The 21299-nt window shown below is 45.6% G+C and overlaps 1 protein-coding gene across 1 annotated transcript in view; it reads left to right on the top strand.

Annotated features, from left to right (window-relative positions):
- Positions 1–21299, top strand: part of FAM168A (family with sequence similarity 168 member A) — a 264445-nt gene that overhangs the window by 122131 nt on the left and 121015 nt on the right. Inside the window, exon 3 of the mRNA XM_068419203.1 lies at positions 15820–15907. Within this exon, the coding sequence (XP_068275304.1) occupies positions 15838–15907 (70 nt within the window). The 5' untranslated portion in view covers positions 15820–15837. The remainder of the gene's footprint in view (positions 1–15819; positions 15908–21299) is intronic.

The following is a 21299-nucleotide window of genomic DNA, read 5'->3' as shown; positions in this document are numbered from 1 at the left end:
TTGGACTCGATGATCCCAGAGGGCTCTTCCAACCTGGTTGATTCTGTGATTCTGTGATAATACTGCTGAAATGATATTAAGAACTCAGAAGGAAAATCTGACAATTAAACAGCTTTTGTAGAGACAGTCCGAGTTGTGGTGGCAGCATGTGTTTAAAATTTGGGGTACCCTGTTGACTGTAGATGGTATTTAAAAAACAGAAGTTCACTGAATCTGTTAGATTGTAAAATCTATTTCTCACAATAGGGATTAACATGAACTTAAGACATTTTGTGGCAAATGGAAACTTTCAGAACTTTTTTCAGTCGGCGTGGGACTCATAGCATCAAAGGGACAATGATTGATAGAAATTGATTGACACATTGGTAGAAAATAAGATTTTTAGCACTACTATGTTGAAAGGAGTTGTAGCTCTCGGTGTGGAGGCTCCGGCATCCTTCAAGCCAAAGCAAATGTGAATGACAGATTAGTGAATTAAACTAATTATGTAATTACTGGATGCCCTCTTGAGTTTTAATGTTGCATAATATCTTTCGACAGCTGAACGTGTTCATTTTTTTTGGTATTGCTTTTATCAAAAATATCAGTAGTTGTGATTGGAAATACTACTTCACTCTAAACACTGAGAGCATCATCTCGTATTGGCTTCACAGGAGTATCGTGTCGTTAATATTTTAAATGAAACACTAGGATTTGGGTTTTTTCCTACACATGGATGCTGAAGCCCTGGTTGTTCCAATGGCTTCATGTATCCTTGACCTTACATGCGGGAGAAATCGGTTTGAGGTGAACAGAAATGTTCACGCGTGAAGACCAATAACTCCTTCAGAGTAAGCTTTTCCTTCTAAATATTTCTGAGAGAGACCTCAAAGACATTTTTAGTTGTTTTTTAATGTCACAGAATCACAGAATCAATCAGGTTGGAAGACACCTCTGGGATCATCGAGTCCAACCATTGCCCTGACACCACCATGTCAACTAGACCATGGCACTAAGTGCCATGTCCAGTCTTTTCTTAAACCCCTCCAGAGATGGTGACTCCACCACCTCCCTGGGCAGCCCCTTCCAATGGCTAATGACCCTTGCTGAGAAGAAATGCTTCCTAATGTCCAGCCTGAACCTTCCCTGGCGAAGCTTGAGGCTGTGTCCTCTTGTCCTATCACTAGTTGCCTGGGAGAAGAGGCCAACTCCCACTTCACTACAACCTCCCTTCAGGTAGTTGTAGACTGCAATAAGGTCACCTCTGAGCCTCCTCTTCTCCAGGCTAAACAAGCCCAGCTCCCTCAGCCGTTCCTCATAGGTCAGACCCTCCAGACCCTTCCCCAGCTTGGTCGCCCTCCTCTGGACTCTCTCCAACATCTCAACAACTCTCTTGAAGTGCGGGGCCCAGAACTGGACACAGAATTCAAGGTGCGGCCTCACCAGTGCCACAGTGTCAGTGAATACTGTTATTTTAAGGAAGAATTGAATGACTTGCTTTGTTTTTAGTTTCTGCCCTGCCATTCAATCCCCAAACTGGCCTTATCCACCCGGGTGGAAAACAAGAAAGCGAAGCTGGGTTTTCTGGCCAGCCTGAATCATAGACTGGGGATTTAGCAATTCTTTTTTGCTGATATAAACTGCAAGCTGTAAGCTCCCTCAAACTTCATTGAATCTCTTCCCACTCTTTGGTTTGGGAAGGAAAGTCCGGAAATCTATGAAAGGTGTTAATTGTTGACTTGCTGTGGTCTTTCAGCCTTTTTCTTGTGTTGTGCTGCAAAAGCATTCCTGGATTTGGCCTCCTGGGCTGGGTATATTCACTGGAAACCTGAACGAGTGAATAAGAGCTCTGCAAAATCCTCTGTAATGGCAGGCTGAAAAAATCTTGGCTTTTACAGTGATTATGAAACGAATATGCTAATTGACTGCATATTGCATGCATTACAGAGTCATATCATAGATTTGCAGATCTTGGTCTCCTGTGTCTTGTACAGTGTCTGCTACTAATTAAGCTTCGGCAATTCCTGTATTGAATGTTTAACTTGTGTTAGAGACCGAGTACAGCTTTATAAACATATGGAGCCTTCATTTAAAGATTTCAACTGATTGATCATGGTCATCTGATGCAAATTTTCTTTCTCTTAAGCTGGTTATATGTTGTTTTACCACGTACTTTTGCATCATCCACTTATAAAAGGCTTAGGCTCAGAGTCTACAGAAGAAATACAGAGCAGTAAAGAATTCAGATATGATGTGAGTTGGATACGTACTAGAGCAGTAGGGCAAATGTGAAGAAGGAGGTATGCATTCATTGGGTCAGGGCAAGCCCAAGCACAAATACAGGCAGGGCTGAGAGCAGCCCTAAGAAGAAGGACTTGGGGGTGATGGTTGATGAGAAGCTCACCATGAGCCGGCAACGTGCGCTGGCAGCCCAGAAAGCCAATGGTGTCCTGGGCTGCATCCCCAGCAGCGTGGCCAGCAGGGCGAGGGAGGGGATTCTGCCCCTCTGCTGCGCTCTCGGGAGACCCCCCCTGCAGTGCTGCGTCCAGCTCTGGGGCCCCCAACACAAGAAGGACATGGAGCTGTTGGAGTGAGTCCAGAGGAGGCCACGAAGATGCTCAGAGGGCTGGAGCCCCTCTGCTCTGGAGACAGGCTGAGAGAGCTGGGGCTGTTCAGCCTGGAGAAGAGAAGGCTCCGGGGAGACCTTCTAGCACCTTCCAGCACCTGAAGGGGCTACAGGAAAGCTGGAGAGGGGCTTTTTACAAGGGCATGGAGTGACAGGACGAGGGGGAACGGTTTTAAAGTGAAAGAGGGGAGATTGAGATGAGATCTTAGGAAGAAATTCTTTGCTGTGAGGGTGGTGAGAGCCTGGCCCAGGTTGCCCAGAGAAGCTGTGGCTGCCCCCTCCCTGGCAGTGTTCAAGGCCAGGTTGGATGGGGCTTGGAGCAACCTGGTCTAGTGGAAGGTGTCCCTGCCCATGGCAGGGGGGGTTGGAACTAGATGGCCTTTGCGGTCCCTTCCAACCCAAACTAGTCTGTGATTCTGTGATCCCTCTTTTTTTTTTTGTAGCCTGAACTGTCCCATATTCTCTTAGAAAATAAATACCCTGCCTGAGCTCTTCTTATGGTTGTTGGGAATATAATATTTTTCTTAACTTGAGTTCTGTTTGTTCATCACTTGGCAACGTTCACCTGAAAAAGCTGACAGCGTTCTTTTGCTTATTTTGCAAGCTGTAACAAGTTGCGAAATCTAGTAGCCAGGTCTTAGCGGTCCTTAGCAGCACCAGGCACACCAAGACCAGCATAAATCTGGGGTCTGTTGCTGTTCTCCTAACATGTAGATTGATTTCCAAACAGAGTGAACGAATGCCAGCATCTGCCTGTCCTATGGGTAGGAAAGACTCTCAGTCTCCTGGGTTTGTTAATACAGTACCTCTTGCCAACACGGGATTCCAAACAGAGGATGATAAACAGAGCTCTTGCCAAAGCTCCTTTCCACTAACAGATTTCGCCTGTGCTCTGTTGGTACAGCTTTGTTTTAGAACAAAGACTGCAAAATATTTAAGGAAGAAGGGACTATTATGGAGGATTGATCCCCTCCAGTTGCACTGCTCATCTTCATTTTGGGTGGTGAGACCCTGGCCCAGGTTGCCCAGAGAAGCTGTGGCTGCCCCCTCCCTGGCAGTGTTCAAGGCCAGGTTGGATGGAGCTTGGAGCAACCTGGTCTGGTGGAAGGTGTCCCTGCCTGTGGCAGGGGTTGGAACTAGATGGTCTTTAAGGTCCCTTCCAACCCAAACGAGTCTGTGATTCTATGATTAAAAGGACATCTCTGCCCTCATCTGATTTTAATTCCAGGAATATTGTATTTCTGGTGTGTCAACTTTGTACAGTGTAATCCACTCAGACAAATTTAGATCTTTATCCTATTGCAGTGCGTGGGAAGGAGCGATGTTTTCAATATTCAGGATGTAGTTGGAAAGTGATTCTTCCATACTGAGAGGAGTAATTACAAAAATTGAAGGAAGGTAATTAGTGGTAGCGGTTGGAAATTTTGGAGCAAAATATAAATTAAAGTATGTCTTTCAGGGTAACGTGACTTTTTCGGGTATTAAGATTTTTTCTTTTAGAAATTGGTTAATACAGTTGGAAAAGCAAAGAAAATGTGCTGCTGTAGCTTGAAATGAAAACAAGAGTTCATGGAACCGAAGTGATTAGGATATGCCGTCCGCTAACGACTGTGTCTTCAGCTCGCTGTAGTGGTGTTGCCTTCAACTCTTTTTCCAGCCTGGTATTTCTCCATCTGACCACATCTCATTTTTAAATTATGCTTGAAATGCTTTGAGAATGTCCAGTTCTGGGCCCTGCACTTCAAGAAAGATGTTGAGGTGGTGGAACGAGTCCAGAGGAGGGCGACCAAGCTGGTGAAGGGTCTGGAGGGTCTGACCTCCGAGGAACGGCTGAGGGAGCTGGGGGTGTTTAGCCTGGAGAAGAGGAGGCTCAGAGGTGACCTTATTGCACTCTCCAACTACCTGAAGGGAGGTTGTAGTGAAGTGGGAGTCGGCCTCTTCTCCCAGGCAACTGGCGACAGGACAAGTGGACACAGCCTCAAGCTTCATCAGGGGAGGTTCAGGTTGGACATTAGGAAGCATTTCTTCTCAGAAAGGGTCATTAGACGTTGGAAGGGGCTTCCAAGGGAGGTGGTGGAGTCACCATCTCTGGAGGTGTTTAAGAAAAGACGACATGGCACTTAGTGCCCTGGTCTAGTTGACATGGTGGTGTCAGGGCAATGGTTGGACTTGATGATCCCAGAGGTCTCCTCCAACCTGATTGATTCTGTGATTCTGTGATTCTCAGATGGGTGCCTCTATCTCCAAAACATGCTCAAGTACTCGAGTCTTCTCTATTGATAACAGTATACTGATGGCAGCAAATTTGATGCTCAGGAGCTGAATCTTGGTCCCGGCACTTCGGTCTTGCTTACCTTGAGCCCATCATCTCACTGCTTTCCTGCGGGCTTCTTGGCATCTGTAAAACAAAGCTGCAGCGGTGATGGATTATTTAATATTTTTAAAGAGCTTGGAAGAGGGGAAGCTTCTATTTATTAGTAATATAAATTGTCTTTGTATTAATATTTTTATATCTGGTTTTTATGACTACTGAAGTGTAGCTTCTCTTAGGAGAAAGAGCAATGGTTGGTTGTGAGAATGGTCTGGAACACCTTGAGAAGTCACAGATAAAAAAGATAACAAAGAATATAATTTTGCTTTTTTTTTTTTTAATAGTGACTGGGTGATGTTATAGGATAGACGTTTATAATCCAGGGAAATTTTCTGATCAAAGCCTCAGTAATTTTATGGTAGGTCAAATTCTGCGCTAAGTTAATAAAAATGACAGTTAGACACTATTTACTGCTTATTTAGCATCATAACTGATGTGTAAGTAAATTTTCACGGTCCTGTGAGACATCATAACATTGTCTGTTTGACTGAAATGCTCTAATATAGATCCCCATCAATGGAAAAGTGTGAATGCTACCCTCTCCCCCACCACTCCTCCAAGGTTTCTGGTGTCCTACCAGGTGCCAAGGAAACTTCTGACTGGATGTCCTTAGGAAAGGCCAGAGTCTTTGGAAATCGGTTACGTCTGACACCAAGTTACAGCCTGCGACTGAGGAGAGAGATAGAGGTCTGAGAAATCACAGAATCACAGAATCCATCAGGTTGGAAGAGCCCTCTGGGATCATCGAGTCCAACCATTGCCCTGACACCACCATGTCAACTAGACCAGGGCACTAAGTGCCATGTCCAGTCCTTTCTTAAACCCCTCCAGAGATGGTGACTCCACCACCTCCCTGGGCAGCCCCTTCCAATGGCTAATGACCCTTGCTGAGAAGAAATGCTTCCTAATGTCCAACCTGAACCTTCCCTGGCAAAGCTTGAGGCTGTGTCCTCTTGTCCTATCGCTGGTTGCCTGGGAGAAGAGGCCGACTCCCACTGCGCTACACCCTCCCTTCGGGCAGTTGTAGACTGCACTAAGGTCACCTCTGAGCCTTCTCTTCTCCAGGCTAAACACCCCCAGCTCCCTCAGCCGTTCCTCGTAGGTCAGACCCTCCAGACCCTTCACCAGCTTGGTCGCCCTCCTCTGGACTCGCTGCAACACCTCAACCATGAGGTGATAAATTAGTTACAGCACAAATTACTTTGAGCTGCAGTTGAAATGCTGGTTGAAAGGATGTCTGGTGCCATCCAGTCCAACCTTGTGCTCACAGTGGAGCTTTCACCAACACCAGGTTGTGTCAACCACAGCCTTCCTTAGACTAGTGCTGAAAACCTCCAGCAAATCTGTGGTCAACCTGGTCCAGTAACGCAATACCCACCTTGTCAAAAGGCTTTTCCTAATGACCAACCTGAATCTCCCAAGCCATCGTTCATGGAAAGAAAGGAACAGAGAAAAGTCTTCAAACTGCGTGTCCTGGGAAGTCTTTTCAGCAAAACACAGTGAAGTAGGATTGTGAAGATGAAAGAACTGAGATAATCAGCTGGAGGAGGACGTGGCTCAGTCGGAGAGCAGAACGAGAGCACTAAATAGAAGAGTACAGCAGGGTTCATTTCAAAAGGAAAAGTCAGCAAGGCCTCAAGTTAAATTAATAGGGATTTATCAGGGAAGACGTTTGAGAACTACTGAGAATGGTTTTGAACACACAGGGACAGATACGTGAGATATTTTAAAAAATACATTTATTTATTGCTTACCTGCTGGTGAAACCCATCAGTCTTGCAGATATAAAGCAAGGAATTTGCAGTGCAGAATTCATCTGCGTACAGACATTTTCTCTTCTGGAAACAAGCTGATTATAACACCGGCCATGCTAGCATCATTTTTTTTTTTTCATTGCCAAATTTTCTTGTAGGGGAACTGGTTCCTCATTTACTGAGGGCCATAAGGGTGTTTTTATAAGCTCTGCCTAATTCAAATAATACAACACATAGATCTTTTGCCATGTTCAGGCTCATTGAGCAACCCCTCGTTGCCACCGAGTGCAACAAGGGATCCTGTCTTCCTTGTCTGTCTCTTCCTTGTCAGGCTAGGACAAGGATTTCCTTTATTATTTTTTATTATGCTATCTAGCATAATTAAATAATCAATTTTTTGGATCCTCTGGCTTTTAGGTAGATCATAAGCTTCAGCAAATGAAAGGTCAAGATTTTTCCTGCCTCAGCATTTCTTTTTGAGCAGCCTGAGATCAGCAAATTCCAAAGTCAAGAGCTGCTTTGTGCTTATAAATTAGCCATTTAATTTTTCATACATTGAAGACACAAGGGCTTGTTCCTGTTATAGATGTCAAACGTTTCTCAAATGAAAGGTTTGTGGGTTTATTTAGTTATTTATCTGAGAGGAGGAAAGAGGTGACAGGAATGTGACTCCTTATGAATCCTTATGAGGGACTCTTTATCAGGGAGGGTAGTGATAGGACAAGGGGAAACGGTTTTAAACTGAAAGAGGGGAGATTTAGATGAGATCTTAGGAAGAAATTCTTGACTGTGAGGGTGGTGAGACACTGGCCCAGGTTGCCCAGAGAAGCTGTGGCTGCCCCCTCCCTGGCAGTGTTCAAGGCCAGGTTGGATGGGGCTTGGAGCAACCTGGTCTAGTGGAAGGTGTCCCTGCCCATGGCAGGGGATTGGAACTAGATGATCTTTAAGGTCCCTTCCAACCCAGACCATTCTGTGACTCTGTGATGCTGTGACTCCCAGCTAGCCCATGACACCCTTGTGTTTCTCCCCAGTGAATAGATGGGTGCTACTGCCCTGGTTTGGAGGTGGATCTGTATAGAATCGTGGAATCGTTTTGGTTGGAAAGGACCTTTAAGATCATCGAGTCCAACTGTTAACCCAGCACTGCCAAGGCCACCACTAACCCAAGTCCCTCAGCACCACATCTACATGGCTTTTAAATCCCTCCAGGGATGATGACTCCACCACTGCCCTGGGCAGCCTGTTCCAGTGCTTGACAACCCTTTCCATGAAGACATTTTCCCTGATCTCCAATCTAAACCTCCCCTGGCACAACTTGAGGCCGGTTCCTCCCACCCTAAAAAGACACTCTGTGAAAGACACTGTAGGACTGTAAATAACCCGGCTCGTTTTTGTTTTCCCTTTGCTGGTCTTTGAGATTGGGTAGATCAAGTGCTGTATGGAAATCCCTCGCTTCGCAGCATTTCCAATTGTTTTAATTATTTCCCTCCATCGAAGTGAGCTTCAGCTGAAAAGCTTGGGTTTCATCTGGTGAGAACTGTACTGCTGGTCCTTGGTGGTCATTAACATCTTACCATTCCTGTCTCTGCTCTCCTGTTTATGTAGTTCTAGCTGGTGGCATCCCTGTGGTAGGGGATGGCGGCTCATTGCCGAACCCCCGGCACTCCTCGGAGCAGCCGTATACAAACGCATGTGCCTTTCTGATTGCTGAAGTGACGTGGCACAAAGTAACGACGAAGAAAATACATCGTCAACGTAATTAATGAGCAATGCAGTTCAGTCACGTTCAGAGCCTCAGGGAAGGCTCTACACAAATGACGTTGTGTTAATCACCAGCTGCATTAGTACTGCTGACTTCAACACCATCCGTGTTCATACAGTGGATCTCTTGATTGCATCGAGTAATGACTACGCTTCAGATATTTTCATATCATGCTTTTTATGTATCCTCTCAAACTTGCAATCTCTTGAATGGTGGGGTTGTTTAGCCTGGAGAAGAGGAGGCTCAGAGGTGACCTTATTGCAGCCTACAACCACCTGAAGGGAGGTTGTAGTGGAGTGGGAGTCGGCCTCTTCTCCCAGGCAACCAGCGATAGGACAAGAGGACACAGCCTCAAGCTTGGCCAGGGGAGGGTCAGGTTGGACATTAGGAAGCATTTCTTCTCAGGAAGGGTCATTAGCCATTGGAAGGGGCTGCCCAGGGAGGTGGTGGAGTCACCATCTCTGGATGTGTTTAAGAAAAGACTGGACAAGGCACTTAGTGCCCTGGTCTAGTTGCCATGGTGGTGTCAGGGCAACGGTTGGACTCGATGATCCCAGAGGGCTCTTCCAACCTGATTGATTCTGGGATTCTGTGATTCTGTGGATATTATTTAAACTAGCTCATATAATTCAAAACTTAACTGGAGAGTAAAACCGTGCAGAGTATCTTTCTACTGAAGATGGTCTGTGCATGGGGGACACTCATGGTGTCTGCAAGCCTTTACCCCCTGAGGGATGCAGATGTGCCATCCCAAATCTTGTTCACATCAGCAAAGGCATGCCTGCGTGCAGTAACATCAACTGCTAAAGCGTTCCTGGGCCACTGCTTCACTGCACGTCTTCATTTCCACTGGAAATGCTCCCAGAAAAAAAGGGGCCAGGTCGTGACTGAGAGCAGGCGAGGGAGCCTGAAATCAAATGTGTGTTTCTAAGCATTGGGTCCTGCACTTGGGGCACAGCAACCCCGTGCACCGCTACAGGCTGGGGGAGAGTGGCTGGAAAGCTGCCTGGGGGAAAAGGACCTGGGGGTGTTGGTCAATGGCGGCTGGATATGAGCCAGCAGCGTGCCCAGGTGGCCAAGAAGGCCACCAGCATCCTGGCTTGTATCAGCACTCGTGTGGCCAGCAGGACTAGGGCAGGGATCGTCCCCCTGGACTCGGCACTGGTGAGGCCGCACCTCAAATCCTGTGTTCAGTTTTGCGCCCCTCACGACAAGAAAGACCTTGAGGTGCTGGAGCGAGTCCAGAGAAGGGCAACGGGGCTGGTGAAGGGTCTGGAGCACAAGTGTGATGAGGAGCGGCTGAGGGACCTGGGGGTGTTTAGCCTGGAGAAAAGGAGGCTGAGGGGAGACCTTCTCGCTCTCTACAACTACCTGAAAGGAGGGTGTCGTGAGGTGGGGGTCGGTCTCTTCTCCCAGGTAACAAGCGACAGGACGAGAGGAACCGGCCTCAAGTTGTGCCAGGGGAGGTTTAGATTGGAGATCAGGGACAATGTCTTCATGGAAAGGGTTGTCAAGCACTGGTACAGGCTGCCCAGGGCAGTGGTGGAGTCCCCATCCCTGGAGGGATTTAAAAGCCATGTGGATGTGGTGCTGAGGGCCATGGTTCAGTGGTGGCCTTGGCAGTGCTGGGTTAATGGTTGGACCTGGTGATCTTGAAGGTCCTTTCCAACCAAAACGATTCTATTATTCCATGATTCCAATGTGAAAATACTTTTTGACAGAGCACACGTTTCCTCAGGATAGAAGAAAAACTTCTTGCCTAGCTCTTGCTGCCTGCTACCACTTCACGGGTGCTTTAGTAATCAAGATGGCAACATGAAAATCAATCGACATATCAGTCGGATGGTTTGAGGACCATGATGACCCCCCTGGTCCGGCTGCTTGAGTTTATAAAGCAGGGTGCTGCAGGTTGGGGAGAGCTGGAGTTTGTGTTACAGATTTCATGGTTATCCAGGTAGAACAAGGCTGGAGGAGAGACGAAATGTTCTTTGAAAGGAAAAAGTGGGGAGAACTGCAGAAAAAAGCAATACTGAGGCTCTGAAATGATGCCCTGGGTTGATCTGTATAAACGTTTTTGTTACGGTGTAGCTAAAAAGGAGTAAATTAAAAAGGAGGGGTTAATTGTGGAAAACCACATTGTGTTATGAATCTCCAAGCTCGTGCATACTGTCACAGCAGAGTTTTTTTGGGGGGGAGGTGGGACGTAGCCTTGTAGCTTGCCTAAATTAACCTTTAGCAGATGAATTGGAAGTTAATTTAATTATTTCTTGGCGGATCCCAAGTGAGGGTCAAGCTTCAAATGACTTAAGTGAAAAATTGTCAGAAAATTATTGGAATTTGAATGCAGTGTAAGGTCAGGAGGTCTTTTCATGTTCAAGGAGGCTTTGGCTGAATGCTATTAGCATGTGATTTGTGTGAAATGAATTTAAAGAGGGGATGTGCAGATGAAGGAAGAAACGTATCTTTTTGCTTGGCCTTTTTGCTTTGTTCACAGTCTTTCATGTTTGGTTCTGTGCCGCCTTATGTGAAATAAATAATTTTTGGTACAGATATGCAAACACTCAGAGAAGAAAATACAACTCTCCTTCCAAAGAAAACCATAAGGAACGGGTCTCTCAAAAGCACTTACCTCCCCGTTTCACACAAGACGAAGGCAAATCACAACCTAAGTGTTATGGGAAGTTAAAGGGTAAGTCAGGCAACTAGCGATAGGACAAGAGGACACAGCCTCAAGCTTGGCCAAGGGAGGTTCAGGTTGGACATTAGGAAGCATTTCTTCTCAGCAAGGGTCATTAGGCATTGGAAGGGGCTGCCCAGGGAGGTGGTGGAGTCACCATCTCTGGAGGTGTTTAAGAGAAGACTGGCCATGGCACTTAGTGCCCTGGTCTAGTTGACATGGTGGTGTCAGGGCAACGGTTGGACTCGATGATCCCAGAGGGCTCTTCCAACCTGATTGATTCTGTGATTCTGGTATTGGAAGAGTCAAGGCCTGAATGACTTTGGGAGCAGTGAAGCTGGTTGCGGTGCTTTCAAAGGCACAAAGTAAGCTAATGATAAACAACAGGGTAAGATGTTCCTGTGGTCTTGCCTCTGTAGTAGTTTGAAGGTGGTGGTGATACCTGTGCTGGCTTTTGAGTGCTTTGAGTGCTCCCACAGGACGAGGATGAAGTAGGCGATGTCCCAGGGTGTCACCAGGGATGGGGACAGAGCCCTCTCGACTTGGCAGCAGCAGGAGAACATGAGGCAGAGCATGAAGCCCTGGTCCAGCGAGGCGAGAGCACCCGAGCGTAGCTCTGCAGCCACTTCGCAGCACGGCAAGTTCAAACTCAGCATTCACAGCACAAGCGTTTTTATTTCTTTTCTTGCAAATCCCCTGTGCAAACTCGACTTGACTGGCGCGTTGGCCTGCTGATAGCGTGGTGGCCGCCCGTAGACTGACCTCTCTTGTATTTCTATTTACCCTTCATCTGAAGTAATTTCCTAGTGTGATGGAAGAATGCCATGAGCTTTCACGGGAAAGATAAAATAGATGAAAACGTAACCAGGTTACAGGCAGAAAGTATCCCGAGACTGTTTGCTAGCAGCTGATTCCCATGGCATTCCTGCGGGAGTTACTCCTTCAGCTCCTTGCTGGAGCCTCAGCAGCTTCTAAGCAACCGAGCATCACTGTCGTGGGGGTGAGGAAGCAGAATCAATCAATCAGTCAGGTTGGAAGAGACCTCTGGGATCATCGAGTCCAACCATAAGCGGTGGAAGCTCCGTGCAGTAGCGCAATACTTGCGTCTGTCTGTTTATAATTTATTTCTATTAGTCTTTTCGTTGTGTATTCATGGCCACGAGCAAGTGCTGCAAGTTATTGTGGTGAAGGAGGTTTAATTTTGCTAATCCGGTTTTATTCCCGTTTCAGTGTCGCTTTTCAAATGTCACAATGCGGTGCCTGTCGTGGATTTAAAATGTATTTTTGAGTGGTATTGTCTTGCAGAATGTCTTGGAAGCTCATCTGAATGTGCTTTAATACTAGATGCTGAAAAGAAAGAAAATCATCCATCCGAAATGCTGTTTGCATGGACTCTTTCCTGCTGGCTGGAAACGACACCCTGCATACCAAGCAGGGAGGAAGCACAAGCCTCTTCCTCACAATACGCTCAAACCCCTACCATGATCACAAACTTTTTCTCTCGGCTAAAAAGCATTTTCTTTCATAGAATCACAGAGTGGTTTGGGTTGGAAGGGACCTTAAAGATCATCTAGTTCCAACCACCCTGCCATGGGCAGGGACACCCTCCACTAGACCAGGTTGCTCCAAGCCCCATCCAACCTGGCCTTGAACACTGCCAGGGAGGGAACAGCCACAGCTTCTCTGGGCAACCTGGGCCAGTGTCTCACCACCCTCACAGCAAAGAATTTCCTCCTAATATCTCATCTAAATCTCCCCTCTTTCAGTTTGAAACCGTTCCCCCTCGTCCTGTCACTCCATGCTCTTGTAAAAAGTCCCCCTCTCTCGCTTTCCTGTAGCCCCTTCAGGTACTGGAAGGTGCTAGAAGGTCTCCGCGGAGCCTTCTCTTCTCCAGGCTGAACAGCCCCAACTCTCTCAGCCTGTCTCCAGAGCAGAGGGGCTCCAGCCCTCTGAGCATCTCCGTGGCCTCCTCTGGACTCGCTCCAACAGCTCCGTGTCCTTCTTATGTTGGGACCCCAGAGCTGAAGACAGTACTCCAGGTGAAAATAAATGCAGCCGTGACTCTGTCCTTGTCCGGGAGCTTATAGGCAAGGTGGGACAGGCAAAGCAAATAAGGAGCAAGAGGGGAACACGGTCATGGAGGTAAGGTGCCCTGACCCAGGCACGAGCAGCTCTGGGAGTTGGATACGGGTCTGCTGAGCCCCAGGAAATATGGTACCTTTTTATTTGATTTTGTTGCTGAGGAGAGTCCAGGCTGTCAGGTCCAGCTGTCACTGTGTGGTCCTGGGTGGAGGAACACACATTCAACCGGAAGGAGGAGAGAAGAGGTTGGTTTTCAGGGAAGTCAGGTCCTTGAGCTGGCTCATGGTAATGGAAATGTAGTGGTTGGGCTTAAATCAACATGGGGTTTTTTTTCACTGGAGAAAAGAAAATAATTTTTGTGAATATAGATGGGGTTTTGAAGTTCATCTTCCTCTGAAAAAGTCGTATTTTTTTAAAGTGGTAGTAGGTAGGTGTCATACAGTATATACAGATACACAACGTGTTTGTCCACAGTTTGAGGTATACATATGAGTGTCCTGTATCCGCCACATCCTACGCTGCAATAGCCTCCTGTGTTGAACAGGATCTGTGTGGCAGCCCAAAAGCCAGGCTTTTGGATGGATGATTACAGAAGCTGGTGTTCACCATCTCAGAGGTAGATGACATTAGGTTTTGTCCTGTAAACAAGAACTCAAGGCAGAAGGCAAAGAATCATAGAATCATGGAATCATAGAATCATTTTGGTTGGAAAGGATTTTTAAGATCATAGAGTCTAACTGTTAACATTATGAAGTCCACCAAAAGACCTCCTTGCTCACCGACACTGGCAGCACTGCCTGGGGACATGACGACCAAATGGGCATAAAACCCACAGAATCACAGAATCAATGAGGTTGGAAGAAACCTCTGGGATCATCGAGTCCAACCATTGCCCTGACACCACCATGGCAACTAGACCATGGCACTAAGGGCCATGTCCAGTCTTTTCTTAAACACCTCCAGAGATGGTGACTCCACCACCTCCCTGGGCAGCCCCTTCCAATGGCTAATGGCCCTTGCTGAGAAGAAATGCTTCCTAATGTCCAACCTGAACTTCCCCTGGCAAAGCTTGAGGCTGTGTCCTCTTGTCCTATCGCTGGTTGCCTGGGAGAAGAGGCCGACTCCCACTCCACTACAACCTCCCTTCAGGTAGTTGTAGACTGCACTAAGGTCACCTCTGAGCCTCCCCTTCTCCAGGCTAAACAACCCCAGCTCCCTCAGCTGTTCCTCATAGGTCAGACCCTCCAGACCCTTGTGCTTGGATGGAAACCCCCAGCTGTAATGTCTCATGGATATCAAGTTCTGCACTGATTTTCCTGTTGATCTTAAGAGCTCCATCGTGCGTTACTGAAGCCACTGGTGTAAATACATGTCTCTGTGTAGCTTTCCCTTCCAGCTCCCTTTATAACCGTGATTTCCTTTGCTTTGAGAATTGCTCCTTCTGTGCTAACTTGGGGGTGGAGGGAAGGCTAATTAATTAAGTAGTAATTATCGTCAAGTCAATTGGTACTAACATTTCACATTTGACTTGTTTACTATCCTGAGGTAAAGCGGAAGGAGTTAATGGTCTAACAAATTGTGCATCCATCATGAGAGGCTTGTTTGGAAAGAACAATTTTGTTTATGAACTGTAAAATAATACATTTCCAAAAAACCCACATTTTGAAGCAAGATCGTTGATGTTCTTGTGTGAAATTGTCACTAGGTAGCTGTGGAGGCAAATGCATCGCCTAATAAAGCTTAATGACTGATTTTCCCATTAATCAGAATTGAGAATGTGCTTCATTAAGATAATTAACTGAGCCAGTTGCTTAACTGACAGTTAGTAGACACAAATTCCCAAGTTACTTGCTTTCCTCTAAATAAAACTCACAAGTAACACAGCACTGCTTCATCATCTTTATTGGAGAGAGGAACCGAAGGGCTGTTAAAATCTCATTGCCCGCATGAGGTCTGTGACTGCATCTTCCCATCTGGGACAGCGGTGGGATGTGGTGGGTGGCACTGGCTGCCCTGCGCAGCCTTGCACAGGTCCCAGGCCTCAAGCTTGAGGTTGTTGTAGTCAACTCACGCTGAAAGCTCACAAATATTTGCCTCGCTCCATCTTGCCAGCAGCAAACGGTCTTTTATCTGCTAATTTCTGAAAGGTCAGGTCTTCGTTCTGGTTGTTTTTGTCACCCAAGAGTTATTAGCCCCTCCAAGGGGGAGAATTCCTTGTCAGAATTTGTGGCTTCTCCTCTTTGTTCATCTCAAGCCAGAAGTGGGGTCATGAGTCCTGAGCCCCCCTGAAGGCAGGGATGGGTAAGATGAATCTGCGCCGGGTACATTTGTAGGCAGAATATGCAGCACTGAAGAAGTTAGGGGAATTACTGAGAGATCCAAAACTTGAATTATTAAATATGCTATCTGGTTGTAACGTCTAGTTGTAAATCCTTTCTTTCACAGCTCTCTGTGTCTTGAATTATAACACGGTAACGCTGTCACGTAGCAGAAGACTCTTTGTGCAGAAGACGACTCTGGAGCTAACGTAAGGCACTCGTCTCAACTCTGCTTTTCTTTTGTCCTCAGAGTTCCCGGTCTTCCACCATGAACCCTGTTTACAGCCCCGTCCAACCTGGGGCTCCCTATGGAAACCCGAAGAACATGGCGTATACAGGTAGGACCCGTGTTCAGCGGCTCTTTTGTGAATGTCCGTATTCGGCGGTGAGAGCAGATGATCATTAATGAGTGGTTAATCCCTTAATGAAGGGAGAAAGAGTTCCCATCAGGCAGCCAGATGGGAACGTGACTTGCAGGAAAAACTCTTGAGCAAAGGCGATGCAGTAAGGTTAGTGAGAAGAAATGGACCTGAATTCAGAAGAGGAGGATGCTCTGGAAATCCTAAAGAAAAGGATCAAAAAGGGATTTATTTAGACAAGCAAAACACGCTAGAAGTTGCTGGGGGAGTCAGCTGGGAGCTGGAGGGCTTGCTTCCAAAGCTGAACTGAGCGACTCGGGTGCACGTGCTGGAATAATCCTGCGTAGAAATGAGGAGCCCCCAGGCGAGAGCCCGTTGTTTGGAGAACATGCACTTATTGTTATAGGTGGGGATTTAAACTATGTTATTGACTGATTCTTTTTGTTTTCAAGTTACGCTTTGGTTGAGTTAATCTTAGCTTGAACAGCAAGCCTGATGTCTGTTTGAAGTCCATCTTTAGAACTGAGTTGTCTAAAAATGTCATCTTTAATACTCGAAAAAGGCATTGAAATGTGTTTACCATAATTATGCAACTAGTGGGGAGCTAAAGTGTACTGAGATGGCAAGAATTTAGCTCAGAGAGAAATAGTGCTTTGGAAAAAGAAAATCTCAGTTTAGGTGTATCTGTGGTTTTCCCTGTGGATTATGTTTCCCGTGTGTTCTTCTGATCTTGTAAGCACCTTACAAAATCGGCCTTGGAAGACTCCTTCTTCTAACATTTTATGGAATGTAATTAGCTATTAAGTGCCATATTCTGTCAAGACTTGCTTCTTTATATTTGCGTTGCCAGTTGTATGTGTTGACTTTTACCTCATGTGTGAAATTGCTTGGGAACGTGCTTTTGTGGAGGAGAACGTGCTGGTCAACAGCAAATGGAAATGAACATCAAATACTCTTTAGCTACTTCGTGGAATAAATATTCGCCTTGACTTTGGTAGCTATTTGAGCTGGTAGATTGGTGGGGCTGGCTGCGTTGCTTCGAGGAGCCCTGCCTGATGGAGTTCCTCAAAGGCGTTTTGCCCCATTTTTATTCACCCTTTCTTTTTCCCCTATCAAATTTATGCGTGCTGCTTTGTTGGAGATAGTGGAGCTCCGGGGAACTTTGGTCTCATAGTCAAAGCACTAGAGGCTTGGAAAAAAAAAATCACTGTGAATAACAGTCTCTTCAAAAATCTCACCATTGTAAGAGCACTGCAGACTCCAGCCGTGCTTGGGTGATAGAATGAGCTCATAAGTGCACAGTTATTTTCCGACACTAGAAATAACAGCAATTTTGTGCTTTCCAGCACAAGGATGGTTTGGACAAGAGTCTACTTCTCTCCCACTTCACTTTTTTTTTTTTTGGCATGTGCTCGAAGCTCCACCTTAATATCCGTGCAATGTAGATTTTCTGTATCTGCTTTCATACAATCCTGAATGTTTTAGAAGCTGCTTTCTGACACTTTATAAGAAAATTTTATGTAAATATTAAGGTGCAGATTGGAGAGAGTTTGTACCTTGACCTTTCTGGAAGGAGAATTTTAGGGGGTGATTTCTGGTTCAGGTGAATGAATTCTACAGGACTGCATTCTGAATAAGTCGAATGGCAACATTAATAGGATATTATCTTCTAAAATAACCTGCTGGTTAATCACCATGAAGATTCACCACAAGAAAGACCTTGAGGTGCTGGAGCGAGTCCAGAGAAGGGCAACGAAACTGGTGAAGGGTCTGGAGCACAAGTGTGATGAGGAGCGGCTGAGGGACCTGGGGGTGTTTAGCCTGGAGAAAAGGAGGCTGAGGGCAGACCTTCTCGCTCTCTACAACTGCCTGAAAGGAGGGTGTAGCGAGGTGGGGGTCGGTCTCTTCTCCCAGGTAACAAGCGATAGGACAAAAGGAACCGGCCTCAAGTTGTGCCAGGGGAGGTTTAGATTGGAGATCAGGGACAATGTCTTCATGGAAAGGGTTGTCAAGCACTGGCACAGGCTGCTCAGGGCAGTGGTGGAGTCCCCATGCCTGCAGGGATTCAAAAGCCCATGTCCCTGAGGACATGGGTTAGTGGTGGCTTTGGCAGTGCTGGGTTAACGGTTGGACTTGATGATCTTAAAGGTCCTTTCCAACTAAAATGATTCTATGATTATACTGTGCACTTAAATATATAACGCTATTGTCTGCCCTGGCCAGCTTGTACCAGCTCTGGTAGGGATCACAGCGAGGTGTCCACCATGAGACTTGTTTCACCCCAAACCATTGGACTTCAGGCATTTGTCTTCCAGAATTTGTGGTAAATGAAGAGAAATCAGTGGCAGATGTGCAGGATGACCTTGGAGAAAACAGCTGGAGGCAAATCAGACTGGAAAAACTAGAACAAGGGCCTTACTTATGTCAAAGGAAAAACAAAGAAGGGACGATTCAAGCGACTGCTTGAACGTAGGACAGCGAAGCAGGAATTGAATCATATTAGTGCTTGGTTTTTCCATTGCACAGGTGTAAGGTATAAGGAGTCAGTGGGCTGAATTCTTACAATAAAGTCCCAAAATAGATAATAGGTTAAAAAGTGTTTAGATGAAGAGCTATTTTCTTTGCTAGGCAAATAGTATTACAAAACCTTTTAAATATGAATTTGTTTGACTAGTTAATGAAAGACCTAAAGTTATATTGCAAAAGAGGGGGAGAAAATTTAAATTTCATCCTTTATATAGTAAAGACAGGCAGCTCTTGAGGTTGGTCTCAGCAGTTAGACTGGCCTATCTCCTGCATTACAAGTGCCACGCTCTAACTAATTTAGCACAGAATTTTAGCACAGAATCAATGAGGTTGGAAGAGCCCTCTGGGATCATCGAGTCCAACCATTGCCCTGACACCACCATGTCAACTAGACCATGGCACTAAGTGCCATGTCCAGTCTTTTCTTAAACCCCTCCAGAGATGGTGACTCCACCACCTCCCTGGGCAGCCCCTTCCAATGGCTAAAATTCTTGCTTTCTCTGCTTAGACTTCATTTACATGGCTTTAACGTGCGTCATTTAGCTACGTATCAGTTTCCAATGTAGCCACAAGCTATTCTGGAGAATATTTAAACTCATAGAGACAAACAAATCAGACTTTTCACAGGAGAAGGATAAAGGTAAGGAGTTTGTGGATACTTCCTTCTCAGATTGCTTTGAAAATCACAGAATCACAGAATCAATCAGGTTGGAAGAGCCCTCTGGGACCATCGAGTCCAACCATTGCCCTGACACCACCATGTCAACTAGACCATGGCACTAAATAATCGCTAAAGCGTATGACGTGGTAGATCTGGAGGAGATGTTGACTGCCATCGCGTGTGGAAACCCCTTCCGTGGTCCTGGGAGCTTGTTACAGCTTTGAGGCTTAATGAGTGTCTCAGTCCCGATCAGCAGCTGAATGGAAGAGTTTGCTTGGAGCCCATAATTTGAAATAGCACGTCAGCAAACCGTTCCCGTGATCACTTCATGAGACAGAGTGTACGACATCTGTCCCAAACTTTTGATTTGAGATCTAATTTGGGATACAATATAGAATTTATATAGTATAAAATATAAATTTTTTTCAAATCTCATCTTCTTGCAGCAGTTGAGGACACTGAAAAAAAATTATGCCAGGCTTTATATTAGGCAAGAAAGAGAAATAAAAAAACCTGAAGTGTAATAAAGTTGAGGTAAAGGTTATTAGCCCTAGGCTATCTTCTCTGTTTGCTTGACAGTTCGGGTTTTTTTACCCCAAATCTAGTGCAGCATGTGTATTACTTAAATTTTTGTCTTTCAAGATCATTCATGAGCCATTAATTTCTAACCTTGTGGAATAAAACTCAGGTGGGATATAGAAAACAAGGATGGTGCTCAGGATACTGGCAAGTCGAATTCTATGCACTTATGATTTTTTAGTGCTAAATGTGAATGCTTTATGTAGAGCAGATTGCTTTTGGTTGAAATAATCAGTTTTAATCTGATTTTTCTTCTCAGTCTCACTTCTTTGTTGTTTTCCATACCTGGTGGGCTAGGGAGAGAGCTACAGTTAAAGATAAATAAATGTTTTTTGTACCAAATTGGCTGCTCGTGTGTTAGGGAGAATGGGAAATCCTTGGCACGTACTCAAGTACTTGATGTACCATACGTTTATTCATATTCTTAATTTTCCATTTTGGTCTTCCTTAAAGGAAGTGTGAAGGACAGTTATTTCGTAAATGATTTTTAAAGTGTGGTGTGAATTTTTATGGGAAATTATAATTAAGTTTAAAAAAAAAGGAAGTTTTAAAATAGAGTTATTAGGTGAAACAAAGTCAGAAGTGTTAAATTTGTAAGAGAAATGTTTATCAAAACATTCCCCATATTTGAACTAATAGATTTACGAAGTGAAGGTGGTTTCTCGTGTACTTAGTATGTCTTGTTTTTTGGGGTCCTTAAGACCCCCAGATCTGTTGAATTGCAACCTCCTTCCCGTTTTCCTTCCTAAACAGAAAGAGTTGAATAAGCCTTGTGTGTTTGGTGCTAGCAGTGCTTTCTCGCTGTGGAATGAGCTGGTTGTGGAGCTGAGCTAAGGCGACATGGTGAGAATATTCTTGCTGCAGATGGAGCTACATCTGTCCAACGCCGGGCTTGTGCTCCAGCAGGTCCTTGTTCCTCGGCTCGGCTGGTGGCTCCTTCCACTTCACTAATTTGATGTATTTTAGAGCATCAGCAGCAAACAGTCTACAACTACCTGAAGGGAGGTTGTAGTGAAGTGGGAGTCGGCCTCTTCTCCCAGGCAACTAGTGATAGGACAAGAGGACACAGCCTCAAGCTTCTCCAGGGGAGGTTCAGGTTGGACATTAGGAAGAATTTCTTCTCAGCAAGGGTCATTAGCCATTGGAAGGGGCTGCCCAGGGAGGTGGTAGAGTCACCATCTCTGGAGGTGTTTAAGAAAAGACTGGACATGGCCCTTAGTGCCATGGTCTAGTTGACATGGTGGTGTCAGGGCAACAGTTGGACTCAATGATCCCAGAGGTCTCTTCCAACCTGATTGATTCTGTGATTCTGTGATTCTGTGAAACAGTGTTTGAGTGTTGTTTACTGTTTAATTAAAACAGCTTGTAATTAACTTGGATCTTCATGTAAGCTGTCGTTTTAATTGAGATTAACTTTAAAATGTCTTTAAGGACTCTCGTTTGCTTTTTTATTATTGGTAGAATTCACTGTACCTGCCCCAAATGTGAGCTGCTGGACCGCCTGGTTTTCCTTTGAAACATTGTCCTTCCCATTTTCTTGCATCCACTTTTGCTCAGGCACCACTCCTGCAGCGAATAGATTAGCTCGTTGGTGTGGAATCAGGG

Source organism: Nyctibius grandis, chromosome 2 (assembly GCF_013368605.1).
Source record: "Nyctibius grandis isolate bNycGra1 chromosome 2, bNycGra1.pri, whole genome shotgun sequence".
Lineage (NCBI taxonomy): Eukaryota > Metazoa > Chordata > Aves > Nyctibiiformes > Nyctibiidae > Nyctibius > Nyctibius grandis.
This window is presented reverse-complemented; position numbering and strand designations above follow the sequence as displayed.